This window comes from Pseudorca crassidens, chromosome 20 (genome assembly GCF_039906515.1).
Source record: "Pseudorca crassidens isolate mPseCra1 chromosome 20, mPseCra1.hap1, whole genome shotgun sequence".
NCBI lineage: Eukaryota > Metazoa > Chordata > Mammalia > Artiodactyla > Delphinidae > Pseudorca > Pseudorca crassidens.
This window is the reverse complement of record NC_090315.1, coordinates 7,652,650-7,669,047: the sequence shown is the minus strand read 5'-3', so window position 1 is coordinate 7,669,047 and position 16,398 is coordinate 7,652,650. Positions and strand designations below refer to the sequence as shown.

Below are 16,398 nucleotides of genomic sequence, written 5' to 3'. Positions count from 1 at the left end.
ACCATTGACCTCCAGCACAAAACCCCATCTACCTTAACCCCAAGTGAGGCTATGTACCCCCAAGACCCATTAGACCCTCAAACACCAGCAGTGGGGCTCTGTTTCCTTTCTCCCTGCACCCCTTGTAGCCAAAGATACCAGCTTCTCAGCTTCTAGAACCCCCTGAAATGTAAGCCTTTGCTTTCAGAATGCCCTGACTCTTGCACTCCTAGATTTGGCGTCCAGGCCCCTAAATCTACTCTTCCTTTCATAATAAAATCTTAGGCACCCGTCACCCAATCCTAGCGTCCCCAGATGCAGCAATATGAAGTTTCAACGGTTCCCAGTGTAAATTTCCCAGCATTTCAAAATCTAATGCCCCCCCAAACAACGTTGGGCCGCAATACCCACCTCCTCCTTGTTCCCCAAATCCGGATGCTCAAGGTCATGTCCTCCAAAGTCCCAAAGAGGGTCACGAGATCGTCTCTGCAAATTCCAATCCGCCCTCCCCTCCGTAAACTATTTAGGTCTCAAGAGCCAGGTTCCTGCGCCTTGACGTTCAGTGACCTTGAAAAATCACATTTTGGGGGTCAGGAACTAGATTCCTGCAGCCTCAATGATAAGCCCATCTACTTCTAAGCTTTCCAACCCATTCTCCTGGCTCTTCAGTAAAATCAAAGCAGCTCATGGGGGCCCAACCTCTGCTGTAGGTCAGGAACCTGCCTAAGGAAAGGAGAGTTTTTGCCTTTTCGCCATGGCGACCAGGAAGCCTAGATCTTGAAGAAAACGAAGTCATTCTTGAGCATGTAGTATGTGCTGCGTTCTTTCACTAGGGTCCAGAAACACAGAGTATTTTCTCAGTGCCAGGCATTATTCAAATCAGTTCCTAGGAATCACCTCATTTAATCCTCACAGCAACCCTCTGAGGAAAGCAATATGAGATGGGGGAAACCCAGGCTGACTGAGGTTGGGTCTTTCACTCAAGATGAAATAGCCGGTCCTAGATGCTGAATGAACGTCAGGGCAGTGGGTGAAAAGGAACAGTAGATAGTGGCCGTGAGTTCCCCACCCAGTCTGTGGCCCCCGTTTCCCTTCATCCCCAGAAGTAAGTTGCAGAAACTTCCACAGAGAAACTTGCATCAGTGTTTTCTGTTATTCTGGTATCAAACAGGTGACCTGAAGCACCAGCTCTGGTCTCAGAGGGGCAAGTCCTTGGCTAACCTCTGGGTCTTGGACGGGGCCTTGGGGGATGGCCCAGTTCTGTTCCAGGTCAAGATGGGGCTGCTGGCCAGCCATGGGGACTTCTGTGTAGTCAGGGACACAGGTGGTAGCCCAGAATAGTCAGTTCCTCTTCATGGTTTCCTTGATCTACTCCAAGTAGCTGCAGACTTTGGTACAGACACTGGGCTTGGTGGTTGTGTCGCAGGGGACATCACCCCAGGACACAATGCCCTGCAGGACATCCCCACAGACCAGGGGTCCCCTGAAGTCACTGCGCCATCGCGCTGGCGCAGGTTGTGCTCGCCTAAGCGCACTCTCGTGGAGCTGTGCGGGTGAGCGGTTAGCCGCAAATGGAGTGAGGAGTGGACAGAAAGATCAGAGAGTGGGCAACTTTGGGTCCCCTGACCCTCTGGGAATCTGGAGATCCCGTCAGCCTTTCCGCAAGGCCCCGAAGCCAATAGTTTCAGCCTCTGCCTCTTAGAGACCAAGGTGCCAAAGTCATGCACACACCTGGAACTCAATCCCCAGGCTCCAGCTCTTTTCCTCAGAATCCATGATTGTGAGATCCCTAGACCCTCCCGCCACGGCCCGTCAGGACCCTAAGCCTTCATAGCGCGTTTGGCAGTGGGCTGCAGAGAGCACCCAGTGCGGGGAGATGAGGGGACCACCGCAGTTAAGGCGTCTATGCTCGAAGAGGGCCACCTGCCATGTCTGGGAGTGGGGCACACACTCGTCACCACTCAGCACCTTGTCACTGTCATCCTGCGCCACTGAGAGAGGAGACAGAGGAAGATCCCCGAGGACAGAGTCCTCTCCCTTGCACCCTACACCTTCCTTGTACCCTGACCTCACTATACATTTTCCACCTGTTGCCTTTCCCCAACTTCTTAAGATGTCCCTCCTGTGGAATTTTAAGCACCGCCTTCTCTCTAGCTTTTACAACTGCTGCTTGTTTTCCCCAGAACTGTCCCTCTGCCCTCAGCCCCCACTCGTTTGCTATAGGACTCCGGGAGAGAGAGGACAGGGAGAGGACCAGAGGGCAGGCAGTCCTCTGGGATTGGGAGTAGAGACAAGGACAATGGATATAGGTCCAGACAGATGGTCACTTGAAACCAGCCATTCAAGTTCACCAAGCTGTCACAGACACCAGAAGGGTGTGGCCACTCAGTCTGTGGGACACACATTCTTGGCCCCAGAGTCTGGACATCTCAGCCAAATGCAGTATCTTACAAGGACACAGATGTAGCCACACAAGGTCATGGGCAAACATACAGGCACAGCCAGTCTTCCAAACTCAGGAACCGATATAGACAGCACTTTCAGCTGAAATTCATTTGCGTGGACATGGGTTGCAGCTTCAAGAATCACAGCACAGAACTTCGTATGTGTGTGTGAACAGGATAGTTAAGGCATGAGCCTGTGTGCGTATATGTCCGCACACACACACGTTCACGGGCACAGGTTTGGACATAGAAGCTCAGACCTAAATTTACAGACTCCAGCGTGGATCTGCATACACTAGGCCACAGATTTGCACACTTGCACACGGGATCTGAACAACAGGGTGAGGTCCTGAATGAGGGTACACAGGGAGAGACACCGATACACACTCAGGTCCCAAAAGACTTGTCACCAACATGGGTCTATAGTATAGTGGTTAAACCTGAAGTGATAGAGTAAAAAATCCTGGATCCAAACATATTATCTGTGAGACTTTGAGCAAATGGACTTTTCTGTGCCTCTATTTCCTCATCTGTATAATGGGATTGTTGTAAGAATTAAATGGGAAAGAGAGCAAGAGAGAGAGAGAGAGAGTGAGAGAGTGTGTGTACGATGCCTGGCATATTGTAACTGCTTTAAAAATATTAGTTATTTTAAACAAAGGACATATAGATTTATTTATGTAGACATATGTGTGGATGTTCAGGTTGTGGACACAAATTTAGCCAAAGTAAGCCAGACATATGTGCAGACCCGGGTAAAGATCGTCAAGGTCAAAACCGTTATTCATTCCCAAGTCACTTTGTGGGGATTCAAAGTTATAAAACCGACCGAGAGGGCCAGAGCTCAGATGTGGACCCACTAGATCAGACCCAGGGAAACATGGGACACAAAGGTGGCATTCAAGGTCAAAGACACATTGCTCAGGACACAGGCAGCCAGGTCACGACATACTTATCCATCTCTAGATCAGCCCCCACGTCATTCACTGGGTGTTCAGGGTCACTAATTGAGTTTCACAGTTGGGGACCTGGCTCAGACATGTGGGCGGGATGTAGACACGAAGGACTCTGCGCACACACGCTCCCCTTGCCCACACTGCACCATGCACGAGGACATGCACGGGGATGCGTCAAGGTCATAGGACCATGACCCCCTACACTGGGCAACGTGGATATGTCCCCTCAGGGTCACAGCCAGGCACACAGACACCCACAATGGGGCAAGATGTGCACAGCCACACCAAATGCCCACACTCTACCTGCCAAGGTCAGGAACTGGGCCAAGGGCCCTGGCAAGGCCGGGGGAACGCGGATGTGGTGGACAAGGGACTTAACAAGGGAAGGGTGGGGTCGTCCTACAGAGAAGGACAGAGGGTGCGGGTTGAACAGCTGGGCACTGAGGCCGCCCCTGGCCAGTCCAAGCCGGAGGAGGGCGGAGGCCCTAGCTGGGTGCAGCGGGCAGGGGGTGGGGGCAGGGAGGAAAGAGCACAGAGAGCGCCTGAGGGGAGGCTGGCAGCAGCGGGGAGGTCTGAGGGGCCCCCAGAAGTGAGGGTCATGTGGGGGGGTTAATAAAAGTCCACCTTCAACCTCTCCTGGGTAGAGGCATCAGGTTACAGTTAATTTCTCCACGGGTGGTGGCTGAACGCGGTCTGGAGCTCTCCTGCCGCCTGGGGTCACCTTGACCCAGCGGCTGCCCCTCTCTGGGCCACAGGGGACCAGATGAGTGCTGAGCACTGTGTCTGGAATATACCAAGTGCCCAGCAACGCTAACACACCTTTACAGGGCGGTGCCCGGGTCCGGGACCGCATTTAATCCTCACAACAACCCTATGAGAGAGCATCTGTTGTTATCTCCACGGTACAGTTAGGGAACCTGAGTCACAGAGACGTTAAGTAACTAGAAAGCGGCAGAGGCAGGATTTGAACCCGGAGTCTGTGTTCTTGAGCTTCCCAACATGTATTTAATGCTCAGCATAAGCTTTACCTACATCGTGCTATTGAGCCCTTACCGTCATTCTTGCAGGTAGGTGCTGTCTTCTAAAGAAGGCACTGAAGGACCAGAAAGGGGAAGCAATTTCCTCAAGGTCACACAGCAAGGAAGGGGCGGCCCCAGAACTCGAACTCGGGTCTGTGTCACCCAAGGGCCATGTTCATTGTCATGGGGACTCCAGAGCAGCGCCAGGCCCCTGACAGCTCTTGGGGTAGGGCGAGGACCCGGGGATGTCGGCATGTGGCTGAGGTGGGTGTGGGGGAAGGATCAGCAGGTGGTCCCCGAGTGAGGGAGGCGCTGCTGGCAGATTGCAGGACCCGGATAGGCTGGGGAATTAGGTGGCACTACACTCCCGCTGGCCCGGACCTGACCTGGGCCCACCTCACCTGCAGACGTCAGCAGGAAGGAGAAGGTGAGGAGAAGCCACATTGCGAAGGAGGGACCAGGGCTCTGCTGATGTCTGGGGAGGGGAGAGAGCGAGCGGGTGTGAGGGTGGATCCTCCTGCCCCCACCTGGATCCCTCCAGACACAAACTCATCCCACCTGCTCTTAAGAAACCCCTTTTCACCATCCTTGTGCCCCACCCCAAACTGCTCTCCCTCCCGGGCTCTCCATCTCCCAAGGGTCTGCTGTTTCTCCAGGCACCGGGACAGACTCCCAGGTACACCCACAGCCTGGCAGAGCCCAACACCATCCACTGACCCCAAAGCTTTAGCTCAGGATATATTCTTTCCCCAAATCCCACACCAGCCTCTTATCTGGCCTCTTGGGTCCTTACCAAGCCTGTCCCTCCACTCAAATCCCACACTCCTCACAGCCTGTACCCCTACCTGGCTCCACAGGACACCCCTACACCCGGAGCTGACCCCCGGCACCCCCAGGATAAAGTCCCAGTCCCCCAGCCTCACTTGCGAGGCCATGAGTGGCTTCTCCCCTTCTAGCCCTTCTGGCCGGGTCTCTCGTGACCTTGCGCGTCTAGGCTATTTCTTCCCATTTTCCTTCTTGCAATTTCATGCCTCCACATTTTTGTTCAGGCCGTTCCTCCTTCCAGGTATGCCAGTCCCTTCAAGGTCCACATCCTCCTGGAGGCCTTTTCTGACCTCCCTGAGTCAGCGGTGTCTGCCTCCCCTCCCAGACCGAGAGCTCCCTGAGGGCGAGCCCAGCCTGACTGCACTCTGGTTCCCCAGCACTGCCCAGAGCTAGGCAAGCTTTGGGCTTGAAGTAAAGCCCTTTCCCCCCCGCATCTTCCAAATTCCTATTTGTCCTCTGAGGCTCAGCCCTCGCCTCTTCTGGAAGACCCCGATACCTAACAGGTATCTCTTCTGGGTCCTATAGTGCCTGTTCTGGTTCCATCCCCAGGTGTGCTCAGCTCAGGTCCTCTCTGTGTCCCCAGCACTGCCCAGCCAGGGGCCGGGCACACAGGAGGCCTCAGGGAGATTGTGCTGAGCTGACCTGCACGCATGATAACTCCTGACCTTGTTCCTGGCTCTGGTACAAGTGCTTTAGAAGACGTCCTCCTGATGTACTCCGTGCCCTCCCCCACCTCACCGCTGCAGCTCCCTCTCGCATCTCCAGGACGTTTTCTTGGTTCAGGCTCAACTCGGTGCCTCAGCAAACAACCCATGGACCTACCCAGGTGCCCTTGACATGCAAGTCCCTCAGGGAAGTCCATGTCTGCTCCCTGGAACGAGGACATCCCATGTCTCCCCTAGACCAGGGAAGACCTGTGTCTCTCCTCACTCCAAACCCCCTGCCCCATCTCAAAGATCTCACCCCCCTCCAGATCCTCCAGCAGCATCTGGGGTAGCTTGGAAGCCAGAAGAAAGCGAGCAGGCACATGAATGCCTGAATTTATAAGCTCCCGGCCCCACCCGGGTCTTGGGGGAGGGGGATAGGGTGAGGTGGGAAGTGGCTGAGAGCCAGGTTTACAGGCAGGGATGCCTGAGTGGCTAGTGGGGTGGGGGACAGGACCTACGAAGCATTTATTAGGCTGAAGCTTTTGTCTGAGTCTCTGAGGAGGAATTTCCCTACCAAGGGCAGTTTGTCAAGGGGGAGGAGACAGTAGGGCAAGAGCAGAAAATTGGAGGAGATCAAAATATAGAACCAGGAGCCTGGAGCACGTAACCTGGAATCTGGGGTCTGGATTCTAGAGTCATACTTCTGGTGCCTGGACTAGGGGTCTGGATCTTGGGTTCTGGAGCTGGACCGGGACCCCCCCATTCTGGATCCCTGATTCTGGATTCGGAACCCGCTCTTCTGGATTCTGGATCTTGGATCTCTGATTCTGGACAGTGGATCCTGGGTCTGGCTATCCAATTCTGGACCTTGGGTTCTGGATATATATCCCCAATTCTGGATCTTGGAGTCTGAACCTCCCAACTTTGGGTTCTGGATCTTTCTGGATCTTCAGCTTTGATTCTGGATCTCCAATTCTGGATTCTGACTTTGGGGCCTAGAACCGGCCACTCATGACTTGAAGCCGGGAGTGGATTTTGGAATGTGACTTCTGGAGTTTGGGTCTGGAAGCTGGATCCTGGACTCCGGCCTTTGAGTGACAGGTCTCAGTCTTGGATTCTAGATCCAGGGCCTCTGACTCTAGAGTCCAGACTAAGAATCTGGAGTCTGACGTTTGGACTCTAGGACTTGAGGTTTTGGGGCCTGGACTATGAATGATAGATTTTGGATTTTGAGTTATGGGGCCTGGATTCTAGAGTCTGAGTCTAGACTCTGAGGGTTCATGGATTGACTTCGGAATGTGAAGTACGGAGTTTCAAATCTGCATTGAGGGGACTTCCCTCGTGGTCCAGTGGGTAAGACTCTGCACTCCCAATGCAGGGGGCCTGGGTTCGATCCCTGGTCAGGGAACTAGATCCTGCATGCATGCCTCAAGTAAGAGTTCACGTGCTGCAACTAAGACCTGGTGCAGCCAAAAAAACTAAAACAAACACCCCCCCAAAAAACCCAAAAAACTGCATTGCGTATTTAAGCGACTGGACAAGGAGACAGGGGCCTGGCTTCCAGGATTCTGAGGTTCCTAGACTCTTGACTCTAGAGCATGACTTTAGAGACTGGGAGACTAGAGTCTTCATTCTGGATCTTGCAGTCTTCCTTCTGCATCCTGAGGCTCGAAATCTGGATTCTGTTTTCTGGAGACTGGAGAGCATCGTTAAGATGACCCAAAGCTTGGGGAATTTAAGTTTGTTTACCAGTGTCTCAGGACCATAGAGGGCCCTGGGGAATTGTCTAGAGTCTACCGTGGCTTGTCTAAATAACGAAGAGGCGCAGTAGAAGGAAATACTGACCTCAGATCACCCAGTGAAAGATGGGAGCTATTATAAGCATAGTTTCTCCCTGTTTCTGGAAATCCGTCACATATATAGGAAGGGGCTGCATGATCGGGGCTGACTGTTAAGGACATCAGTGGCCAATGCCTAGGGGTCCCTGGCACTTGACTTCCTCACAGATAATATGGGAAAATGATGGTGTCTAAGCCCCCAGATGTCTTTCAGACATTCCAGAACCATAGACCCTTAGTTATTCCAGAATCCTAGGGTCTCTGTCACTCTAGAACCCCAGACCTTCAACAGCTCTAGAATACCAGACCTTCAGATTCTAGAATAGAAGGGCCTGAGATATTCTGGAAATCTAGGTCCTCAGATGCTCTAGAACCCAAGACGGTAAAATAGTCTAAAACCACAGATCTCTAGACATTCTAGAACCCTGTCATCTTCAGATGTTCTGGGACCCCCAGATAGTTTGGCTCCCAGGCTAGAAGCTATTCTAGAACTACTCTGTCCCTTCATTTTGCCACAAATTCGTGCTCAAGGTCTTTGGACTCACAGCGGACGGCAGCTTCACTTGAGCAGCCTCTGTTCATGGAGTGTTGGCCTTGCATTATCTCATTCATCCTTCTGACAGCCCCGTGAGGTGTTTATTATGGACGCCTTCCTCCTTCTTTTTTTTTTTTTTTGACTGTGCCGGCACGTGGGATCTTAGTTCCCTGACCAAGGATCGAACCTGTGCCCCCTGCGTTGGAAGCATGGAGTCTTAACCACTGGACCACCAGGGAAGTCCTTCCTCCTTAATATAGAGGAGACTGAGACCCAGAGAGGGGCATCCCGGCAAAGGTCACGACAGAGGGCGGGAAGAATCCAGTGTCTGTCTTTGGGAACACCTAGCTGGTCTGTTCATCTCCACCCCTGGAGACACCTCCCTCTGTTGGAGCCGGGTGGTGGTGAGGGGTGATCATAACGAGGGCTTCCCGGGTGCCAGGCTAAGCGCTTTCCATCAAGATCACACATGCTCCTCCCACCAGCCCACACAGGCAGGTATTGTAACCGTCTCCGCGACACGGATGGGACTCTGAAATCATGCCAGAGCGCAGCCCAGGCTCTTACCGGACCTGTGCGCAGGCTCCTCGGGAGGGCGCCGCGCCTCGCCTTGTCCCCGACACGGCGATGTCAACGCCCCTCCCCCGCACCGCCCGCCCACTCTGGCCGAGTTAGACTTGGGTGACCAACGTCCTCCGGGGCATCTCCCCAGACGTCCTTCCCCTCCACTACGGCCTGAGTCCTGCCCTATTCCTCCTCCTGGGAACACTCCCTAGAGTCTTTCTTTCATCACCTCCATGGTTCAACCACCAACCAAGCAGTTCTCCTCCATCTGACCCTGAATTCCAGCCTTGGGCAGCCACCTGCTCCCGGGAGACACCCACCCCTGCCCGGGGTCTCTAGATCTCTCTCACTCACTGTGACCTAACACATTTCTCTCTTTCCCCAAACTCTCCTCCCCCTTCCTCTCATGTTTCCCATCCCAGGGACAGCCCCCACTGTCCACTCAGTCATGTGGCCAGATCCCCGAGGGTGCTGTCTCCACCCCTTCCCTCCCCTCATCCCCTACAGCCCAGCGGTACCCAGCCCTGTCCCTCTTCTCTGTCCCCTCGGTCTGGCTCAGGTGTTCCCCTCTATTCTTGGACCCTCACCCCAGCCTCCACCGCGGCCTCCCACCCTCCAGTCTGTCCCCTCCTGTCCACCACTAGTTGGCTTCAGAGGGTCTCTCTTTACACTCAGAGCTGACCCTGCCCCTTCCCTGCTCACAACCCTTCCGTGGAGACTCCCCGTCACCCCTGGACAAATGCCTTCGGCCTGGTGTTTGAGCCCCTTTGGATCCCCCGAGGGAACAAACCTCATCTGGAACCCTTGCCCCAGGGAGACAGTCACTGCATCCTGCCCACCCTGGGAGGGGGACTGGACTCTCGATGCCCCAGGGAACTCCTCACGTAGTGTCGGCCCTCCTCTAATTCCATCTCACCACAACCCCCCCTCCCCCTTCATTACGGAGCCAGTCAAAAGTGGAGTTTCAGGGTCCTGGGCTCAGACCCCTGCTCCACTACTTGATGTTTTGGAAATTCTGGTAAGTGCTTTCAGTTTCTCATCCTTAAAATCAGATAATTTTATTCAATAATAATCAGATAAAACCACAGAGTTTTGCAAGGAGTAAGAGTTAGTGCGTGTAAGGAGCTAAGAGCACACAGTAAACAATTCCACACACATGAGCAGACGGTGGCGAGGACAGAGCCCCCCCCCCCACCCATGCTCAAGGTCATCCAGGCTGCAGAAGTCTGGGGGGAGGGACAAGAGGATGGTCCAGGAAGTCCTGTGCTTCCTTGAGTGTGAAACATCACCTCTCTGGTTATCAGTGCTCACCCGTGATGGGGTCTTAGAGTGGGGGAGGAGTGGAAGTGGGTGGGGTTGGACGAGGTAATATGCACAGGGCAGGTGTGTAAATCGAAATTAGGCTGGTGCGTGAAAGACGGGTTAACCCAGGACATGATTCAGACGTGGACTCTGGCTCCAGGCAACCAGGATCGAATCCTGCCTCCAACACATAATGCTGTGTGTCTTTAGGCAAGCCACTCGGCCTTCCTGTGCCTCCGTTTCCTCCTCTGTAAGCTGAGAATAATCATTGTTTCTGCCTCGTGGGAGTGTTTTGAGGCGTCAGTGCCTGAAATTCGTGCCTGACACTTAATCAGTGCTGAGTAATCCCAGGCCGTTATCAGGCCTGTTTTCCCAGAATGCTGGGGAGTGGTGGTTGTGGGGTCTTTCTCAGAGGACACAGTCAGGCAGCAGTAGATAAGGACTTGCTGAAGTGGGGGCTCTCCATCTCTCAGTTGTGGCATCTCTCTTTGAAACCCCTTTATCAAGACCCCCGTTTTACAGATGGGGAAACTGAGACCCAGGGAGAGAAAACAGGTGTGTGAGGCCCCAGCTTGAGAGTGTGACATCGAGCAGGGGGGACGCCCCAAGTACAGCTTACTTTACTCTGAGACTTTTTTTTTTTTTTTTTTTTTTTGCGGTACGCGGGCCTCTCACTGTTACGGCCTCTCCCGTTGCGGAGCACAGGCTCCGGACGCGCAGGCTCAGTGGCCATGGCTCACGGGCCCAGCCGCTCTGCGGCATGTGGGATCTTCCCGGACCGGGGCACGAACCCGTGTCCCCTGCATCGGCAGGCGGACTCCCAACCACTGCGCCACCAGGGAAGCCCACTGTCCATCTTTTTAATCTTAGCCATTCTGGTAGGTATTGTGTTTTGACAAGATTGTATGTTCTTCAGATATTGGGTGCAACGTTCTATATGTGACCATTAAAGTTTGTTAATCACATTGTTCAAATCATCTATGTCCTTATCCATTTTTATCTTGTTTGTTCGATTATTTTTTTGAGTCACCTTAAAATCCTCTTTTTAACATTTTTTAATTAAAAACAAAATTTTGGCCACGCCTCGCCACTTGCGGGATCTTAGTTCTCCAACCAGGCATCAAGCTTGCTCCCTTGGCAGTGAAAGCACCAAGTCCTAACCACTAGACCGTCAGGGAATCCCCAAATCCTCTTTTATGAGTGGGGATTTGTCTATCTTACTTTTAGTTACTTCACTCTTTATATATTTGAGGATACATTAAGAGGTACATAAAAATTTAAATATTTCCTTAAGAATAGATTCACAGTATATTTATGAATATACGTATGAATATAAATTCTCATCCGTATATTCTATTTAGTATAATAACAATTATTATGGTATAATAACAATTCCTTATATTCTTGGGTCCCCAGTCTCCCCTCTCTCTGTCCTCAGACCCCCCCCTTCCCCGCCGCCCCCCAGATTCTTCCCACCAGTCTCCAGCTACAGCAGGAGGGTCCTGAGGCAGCTACAAATCGAGAATTCTTAAAATTCTTAGAATTCTTAAAATTCTTAAGAAGACCAAACCAAAAGAAGTCAGTGAAAGCTACATAAACCGAATAAGTAAATCCCATTAATTTGCCGTTTGCTGATTTGACTTTTCAGAAGTTGGACAACATCCACAGAATCAGTTCTCTTAACCTTCCAGCTATGTCTCGTTCCTTGGGGATCCTGTGGCTCTCCTGGTCAAGGCTCCCATTTCCCAGATGGGGAAACTGAGGCACAAGGAGGGAAAGCTATTTGCTGGAATCCCTTGGATGGGAAGGGAAGTAAGGAGAAGAGTCTGAGCCGAGCCCGTGCTTCTCTTCGACTTTATTTCTGGGCTTAGAGGAAGGGACAAATGACAGTGAAAACCCAGCTTTCTCTACCAATGGTAAGGCGGGGTCAACATTGTGCCACTAGGGGCACTGTGTACAGGAAGATATTCTTAGCAGGACTGGACTACTGGGGATGGGGGAGGGGGTCTAGACTCCTGGGTCTGAAGGAGGAAGGCACTGGGAACCCAGATTCCTGAATTCCTTCAGCAGCTTATATTTGGGGGTTCAATTTCATGGGTCCCAGTCCCTGGAGTTAACTGGCCTGGATGGTTTTCTGTATCCAGTCTGTGAACTTGCAGAGGTTGGTGTAGACGCCTGGCACGTTGGGCTGGCCACAGGGGGATTGTCCAAAGGACACAAGGCCCTGCAGGGACCCGTTGCAGACCAGGGGGCCCCCAGAGTCACCCTGTTGTGGAGAGACAGAGAATGAGAATCCAAAACACAGAGAGATGGAGATAGATGTGAGATCAGAAAGGAACCAAATGAGAAGCCATGGCAGGAGAGGGGGAAAAAAAAAGATAGCAACATATTCCTTAAACGTTCATTCTAGAGCCCTGACCGCACCAATTCTGCTCCCCTACATCCTAACAGCTGGTAGATGCTCTTGGGTTTGTTACTGTTCTGTCTCTGTTTGTGTCCCTCCTTCTTTTTCTCCCCTTATAGCTTATTTCTCTGTCTCAACGACCCCTGGAGTCTCTGTGCCTCTCTGCATCTCTTTGTATATTCTATTTTTGTTTTTTTTCCTATTTCACTTGGCATTTCATCTCTACGCGTCTGTGTGTCTGTTTCTCTGTGGGTGTGCGTGTGTGTTCCTGCGTTACTGAATCTGTCTTTCTCTATTTCTGTCTTTCTTTGCTTCTCCTTATTCCTGTGTCGACTTCTCTCTTTCAGTCTCTCTCCCCATTTGTCACACTATCTTCCCGTATCTCTGTTTCTCACCATGGTTCCCTGTCCCCTCCCTTCTCCATCTCTCCCTGGATCTTCTCCCCTCTTCCCTTCTCCCATCTCTCACATGGCAGGAGTCCTTTTGGTCCTGGCCTCCGCCAGCGCAGAACATGCTGGGGTGGTACACAGGGGCATAGAGTTCACTGCAGATCTCCTCCGACACCACTGAGATATTCACGCATTGGAGCACTTTGGGCAGTCTGCCTGGGACGCAGAGCATCGGATTAGCCTCTCTGGCTGGGCAGAGAACCCCCTCAGAGAGGCCGGACACACCCACACTCCCGAGCTCACCATTCTTTAGCCGACCCCAGCCGGAAACGAGGCAAGAATCCCCAGCGGTCGGGCACTGTGAGGCGACGCCGATGTTTTGGATGGTGTCAGACTGGGGCACCAATTCTTCCAACTTGATGAGCATGAGGTCGTTGGCAAAAGATGGTCTGTTGTACTCTGGGTGCTGGATGGAGAGGTGAGCCTCCATCATCTGACCGCCTGGTTCATGGTCGTCCTCAAGACTGTGCAGACCCAGCCTGATGGTATAGGAACTGAGGGCCACAGGGTGGGGGTGGGGTGGGGACAGAATAGCTTTGTGGCTACTGCACCGTTATCTCCATTCTTGCCTTCAGCCACAGCCTCATCTCCAGCCCCTTACCCTAGCCCCATCTTCCTTGCTAAGCCCTGCGCTGAGAGCTACCCAACCTAAGGCACAATCATAATCCAGGGACAAGAACTTGCCTTAAGTCACTAGTAACTCAGCAGCTGAGCTGGGATTTCAACCCAGGACTCTTGAGTCCTTCCAAAGCAACACATAGCTCCCGCCTCCCTCGCAGAGCCTTCCTTCACACTGGTTTTCACTTTTAGTACCCAGGGACTGAACCTATTAAGCGCTTCCCCTCAGCTCACCATACCTCCGGGTCCTCCCTAGGACCCAGGCCCCGCCCCCGTCCCCGCCCCGCCCTGCACTCACTTCTGGAAACAGTGTGCGGCTGACAGCACCCATTGAGGATGCACCAGGACGCCCCCGCAGAAAAATTCCTTTTCCAAGAACAGTGCCGCCTGCCAAGGCTGCGAGTGCGGGTGGCAGTCCTCGCCGTTTATGATGTCGCCGCCTCCACCCCAGGCGAGGGATCCTGAGGGCGGATTCAGGGCTGGGGGACGGGCTCAGAGGGGAACGGGGGCTTCTGGGGGCGGGGCTCGGTGCAGGGGCGTGGTCAGGCCTGGGGAAAAGGCCCAGAAGGCTGGACACTTATTCCTGGGGGCGTGGTCACGGCTTTCGGGGGCGTGGCCACAGAGCAGGGGCGTGGCCACGGTGCAGGGGCTAGATCAGGGCTTCCGAGGTCAGGGGGATGGGCTCAGGGTGGAACCAGGGCTTGTGAGAGCTTGGTGGGGGGTGGGGGGAAAATCTCGGTCCAGGGGGGCGTGGTCAGGGCTGGGGGACAGACTCAGGAGGCAGGACTAGGCCACTTGGGGGCGGGGTCACAGTGCAGGCGGTGTGGTCAGGACCGCTGGGATGGAGTCAGGGATCCTGAGGACAGTTAGGCTCTTAGGGGCGGAATCAAGAATGAGTGAGAAGGGGGCGGGATCACAGTGCAGGCCTGTTACTCCACGGATCAGATTCAAGAGGCGGAGATCAGGGTATAGGAAGTGGGGTCACTTGTCAAGAGGAGACTTTCAGCTGTAAGTGTGTCACATAGATCTCTGGGACCCACATGTCACCTCTCTCGCTCTCTCTCTCTCACACACACACACACACACACACGCGCGCGCGCCTCGACAATGCACTACTGGGGCTATGAGCCTCCCAGCACAAGTAGACCCCCTCACACAAGGTGGCAGAGGCAAGGGCGACACAGCCAGACACTCGAGGCAGTGCCACACTCTATGGCCCTCCAAGCCTCTCCTTCCCTGGCTCAGCCTCCCCCATAGCAGCAAAAAGCCGGCTCACACAGAAACCCTATCACACCGTCCCGTGATGTGGCTGTCTGGGGGCCCAAGGATCGGAGACCCAGGAAGCAGGCACAGATCGCCAGCGATGGGTGACTCCCCCAGAAGCACCATCTCCCTTTTAGCGGCACCCCAGGCTCCCCAGGTCCTCACAGCATTGCCACTCTGCAGGATATTCAGAGGCACAGACTGTCAGAGCTGTTCACCCAATCACGCACCGACTCTCACGGGCATGACCACACACCCTGTCATACTATGTCACACACAGAGGCATGCAAAGCCACACACACCCAGTACGCAGGCAGCACACATGCAAACTCCCTGTGATACAAGGAATCACAAGTGTGCATCTGGAGAGCAACGGTCACACAGTACTGTCACCCACGCAGCTTCAGGCACATCCAGGAGGATACTGAGTCATGCCTGTAACAAACACTGCCTCAGGCACAGACACACACACACACACACACGCACACACACACACACACACAGATACCTGTGACACTGAGGAGGAGGTGGCCCAGGAACCAGCCCCAGGGGTTTCCTGCCATGGACATCCTTCAGCACCTGCGTGAGGGTCAGTCTCAGGTGAGTCCGGGGGCCCTGCTTCTGTCTCTTTCTTTCTCCATTCCTGCCCTCCTAGGATATTATTGGGCAAACAAGGACCTATACCACCCCTCCCCCGACACACACATGCCACAGGGTCTGAGATCATGGCCCAGAGACCCACAGCCTGGAGAGATTTAGAGGCTGAGAGAGAAAAAGAGAGAGGAAGAGTGAAGTGGGAAGAGAGAGAGAGAGAGAGAGAGAACTCGGTGGAGAGGAAGGGATGGAGAAAGCCTCTCTCCGTCTCTAAACTGGGCGAGGTAGGAGGATGGAGACTGGACTCTCAAGGATGGAGGGAAGATGGAGTACTTAAGAGAGATCATCGGAGACAGACTGAGAGACAGAGGCAGGGAGAGAGAGATTCAGGGAAATAGAGAGACCAGGGGAGACAGAGAGAGAACTGGAGAGACACTCCTAACTAGAGACCTGTTTGGAGAAGAGACCTGGAGACACAAGGTCCGGATGCTGAGAGTCACAGGGACACGGAGCTGTAGGGACAGTGGGTCACAAAGACTGCATGCTCTTAGGGCGCGGTGAGTGGGGACCTGGGGGCCACTCACCTGGCTGTCTCTGGGCTCCCGGATCCTGCTTTGGGCTGAGTTCCTGCCTGCTACGTCCAACAGGGGCCCCGGTGGGGCTTATAAGCATCCCCAGCTGGGCCGGCCTGCCCCCCAGGGACACGTTCCTGGGGTCAGGTGCTCCCAGCTTCCAGCTCAGCGCTCTCAGGCTGCCTTGTGCCCGGCTGCGGCCAGGGGGCCAGAGGGGCTGGGAGACCCTGGCCCCACTCTCCCCTTCTTTCTTGGTTCTCTGTCAGGTTTCTTCTCTCTCTCTCTCTCTCTCTCTCTCTCTCACACACACACACACACACACACACACACACACTCTATCTCCCATTTTCTTTTTTTCTTATTCTCTCTCTCATTAAATCTCTCTCATC

The 16,398-nt window shown here is 53.6% G+C and overlaps 2 protein-coding genes across 2 annotated transcripts; both read right to left on the bottom strand.

The window, feature by feature from the left end:
• Window positions 1-1,347: 1,347 nt before the first annotated feature.
• LOC137214912 (kallikrein-15-like) lies at window positions 1,348-4,842 on the bottom strand. Its single transcript, XM_067719331.1, is given in 4 exon segments — window positions 1,348-1,467; window positions 1,470-1,524; window positions 1,799-1,962; window positions 4,795-4,842. Coding segments are annotated over 4 exon segments (387 nt in total).
• Window positions 4,843-11,949: 7,107 nt separating this feature from the next.
• Window positions 11,950-14,011, bottom strand: KLK4 (kallikrein related peptidase 4). The gene is made up of 4 exons (XM_067719319.1): window positions 13,879-14,011; window positions 13,206-13,456; window positions 12,982-13,118; window positions 11,950-12,375 (listed from the first exon to the last, which is right to left on the bottom strand). The coding sequence occupies exons 2-4, from the start codon at window positions 13,393-13,395 to the stop codon at window positions 12,223-12,225; spliced, it is 480 nt and encodes a 159-aa protein (XP_067575420.1). The 5' UTR covers window positions 13,396-13,456; window positions 13,879-14,011; the 3' UTR covers window positions 11,950-12,222.
• Between the last annotated feature and the right edge of the window lie 2,387 nt (window positions 14,012-16,398).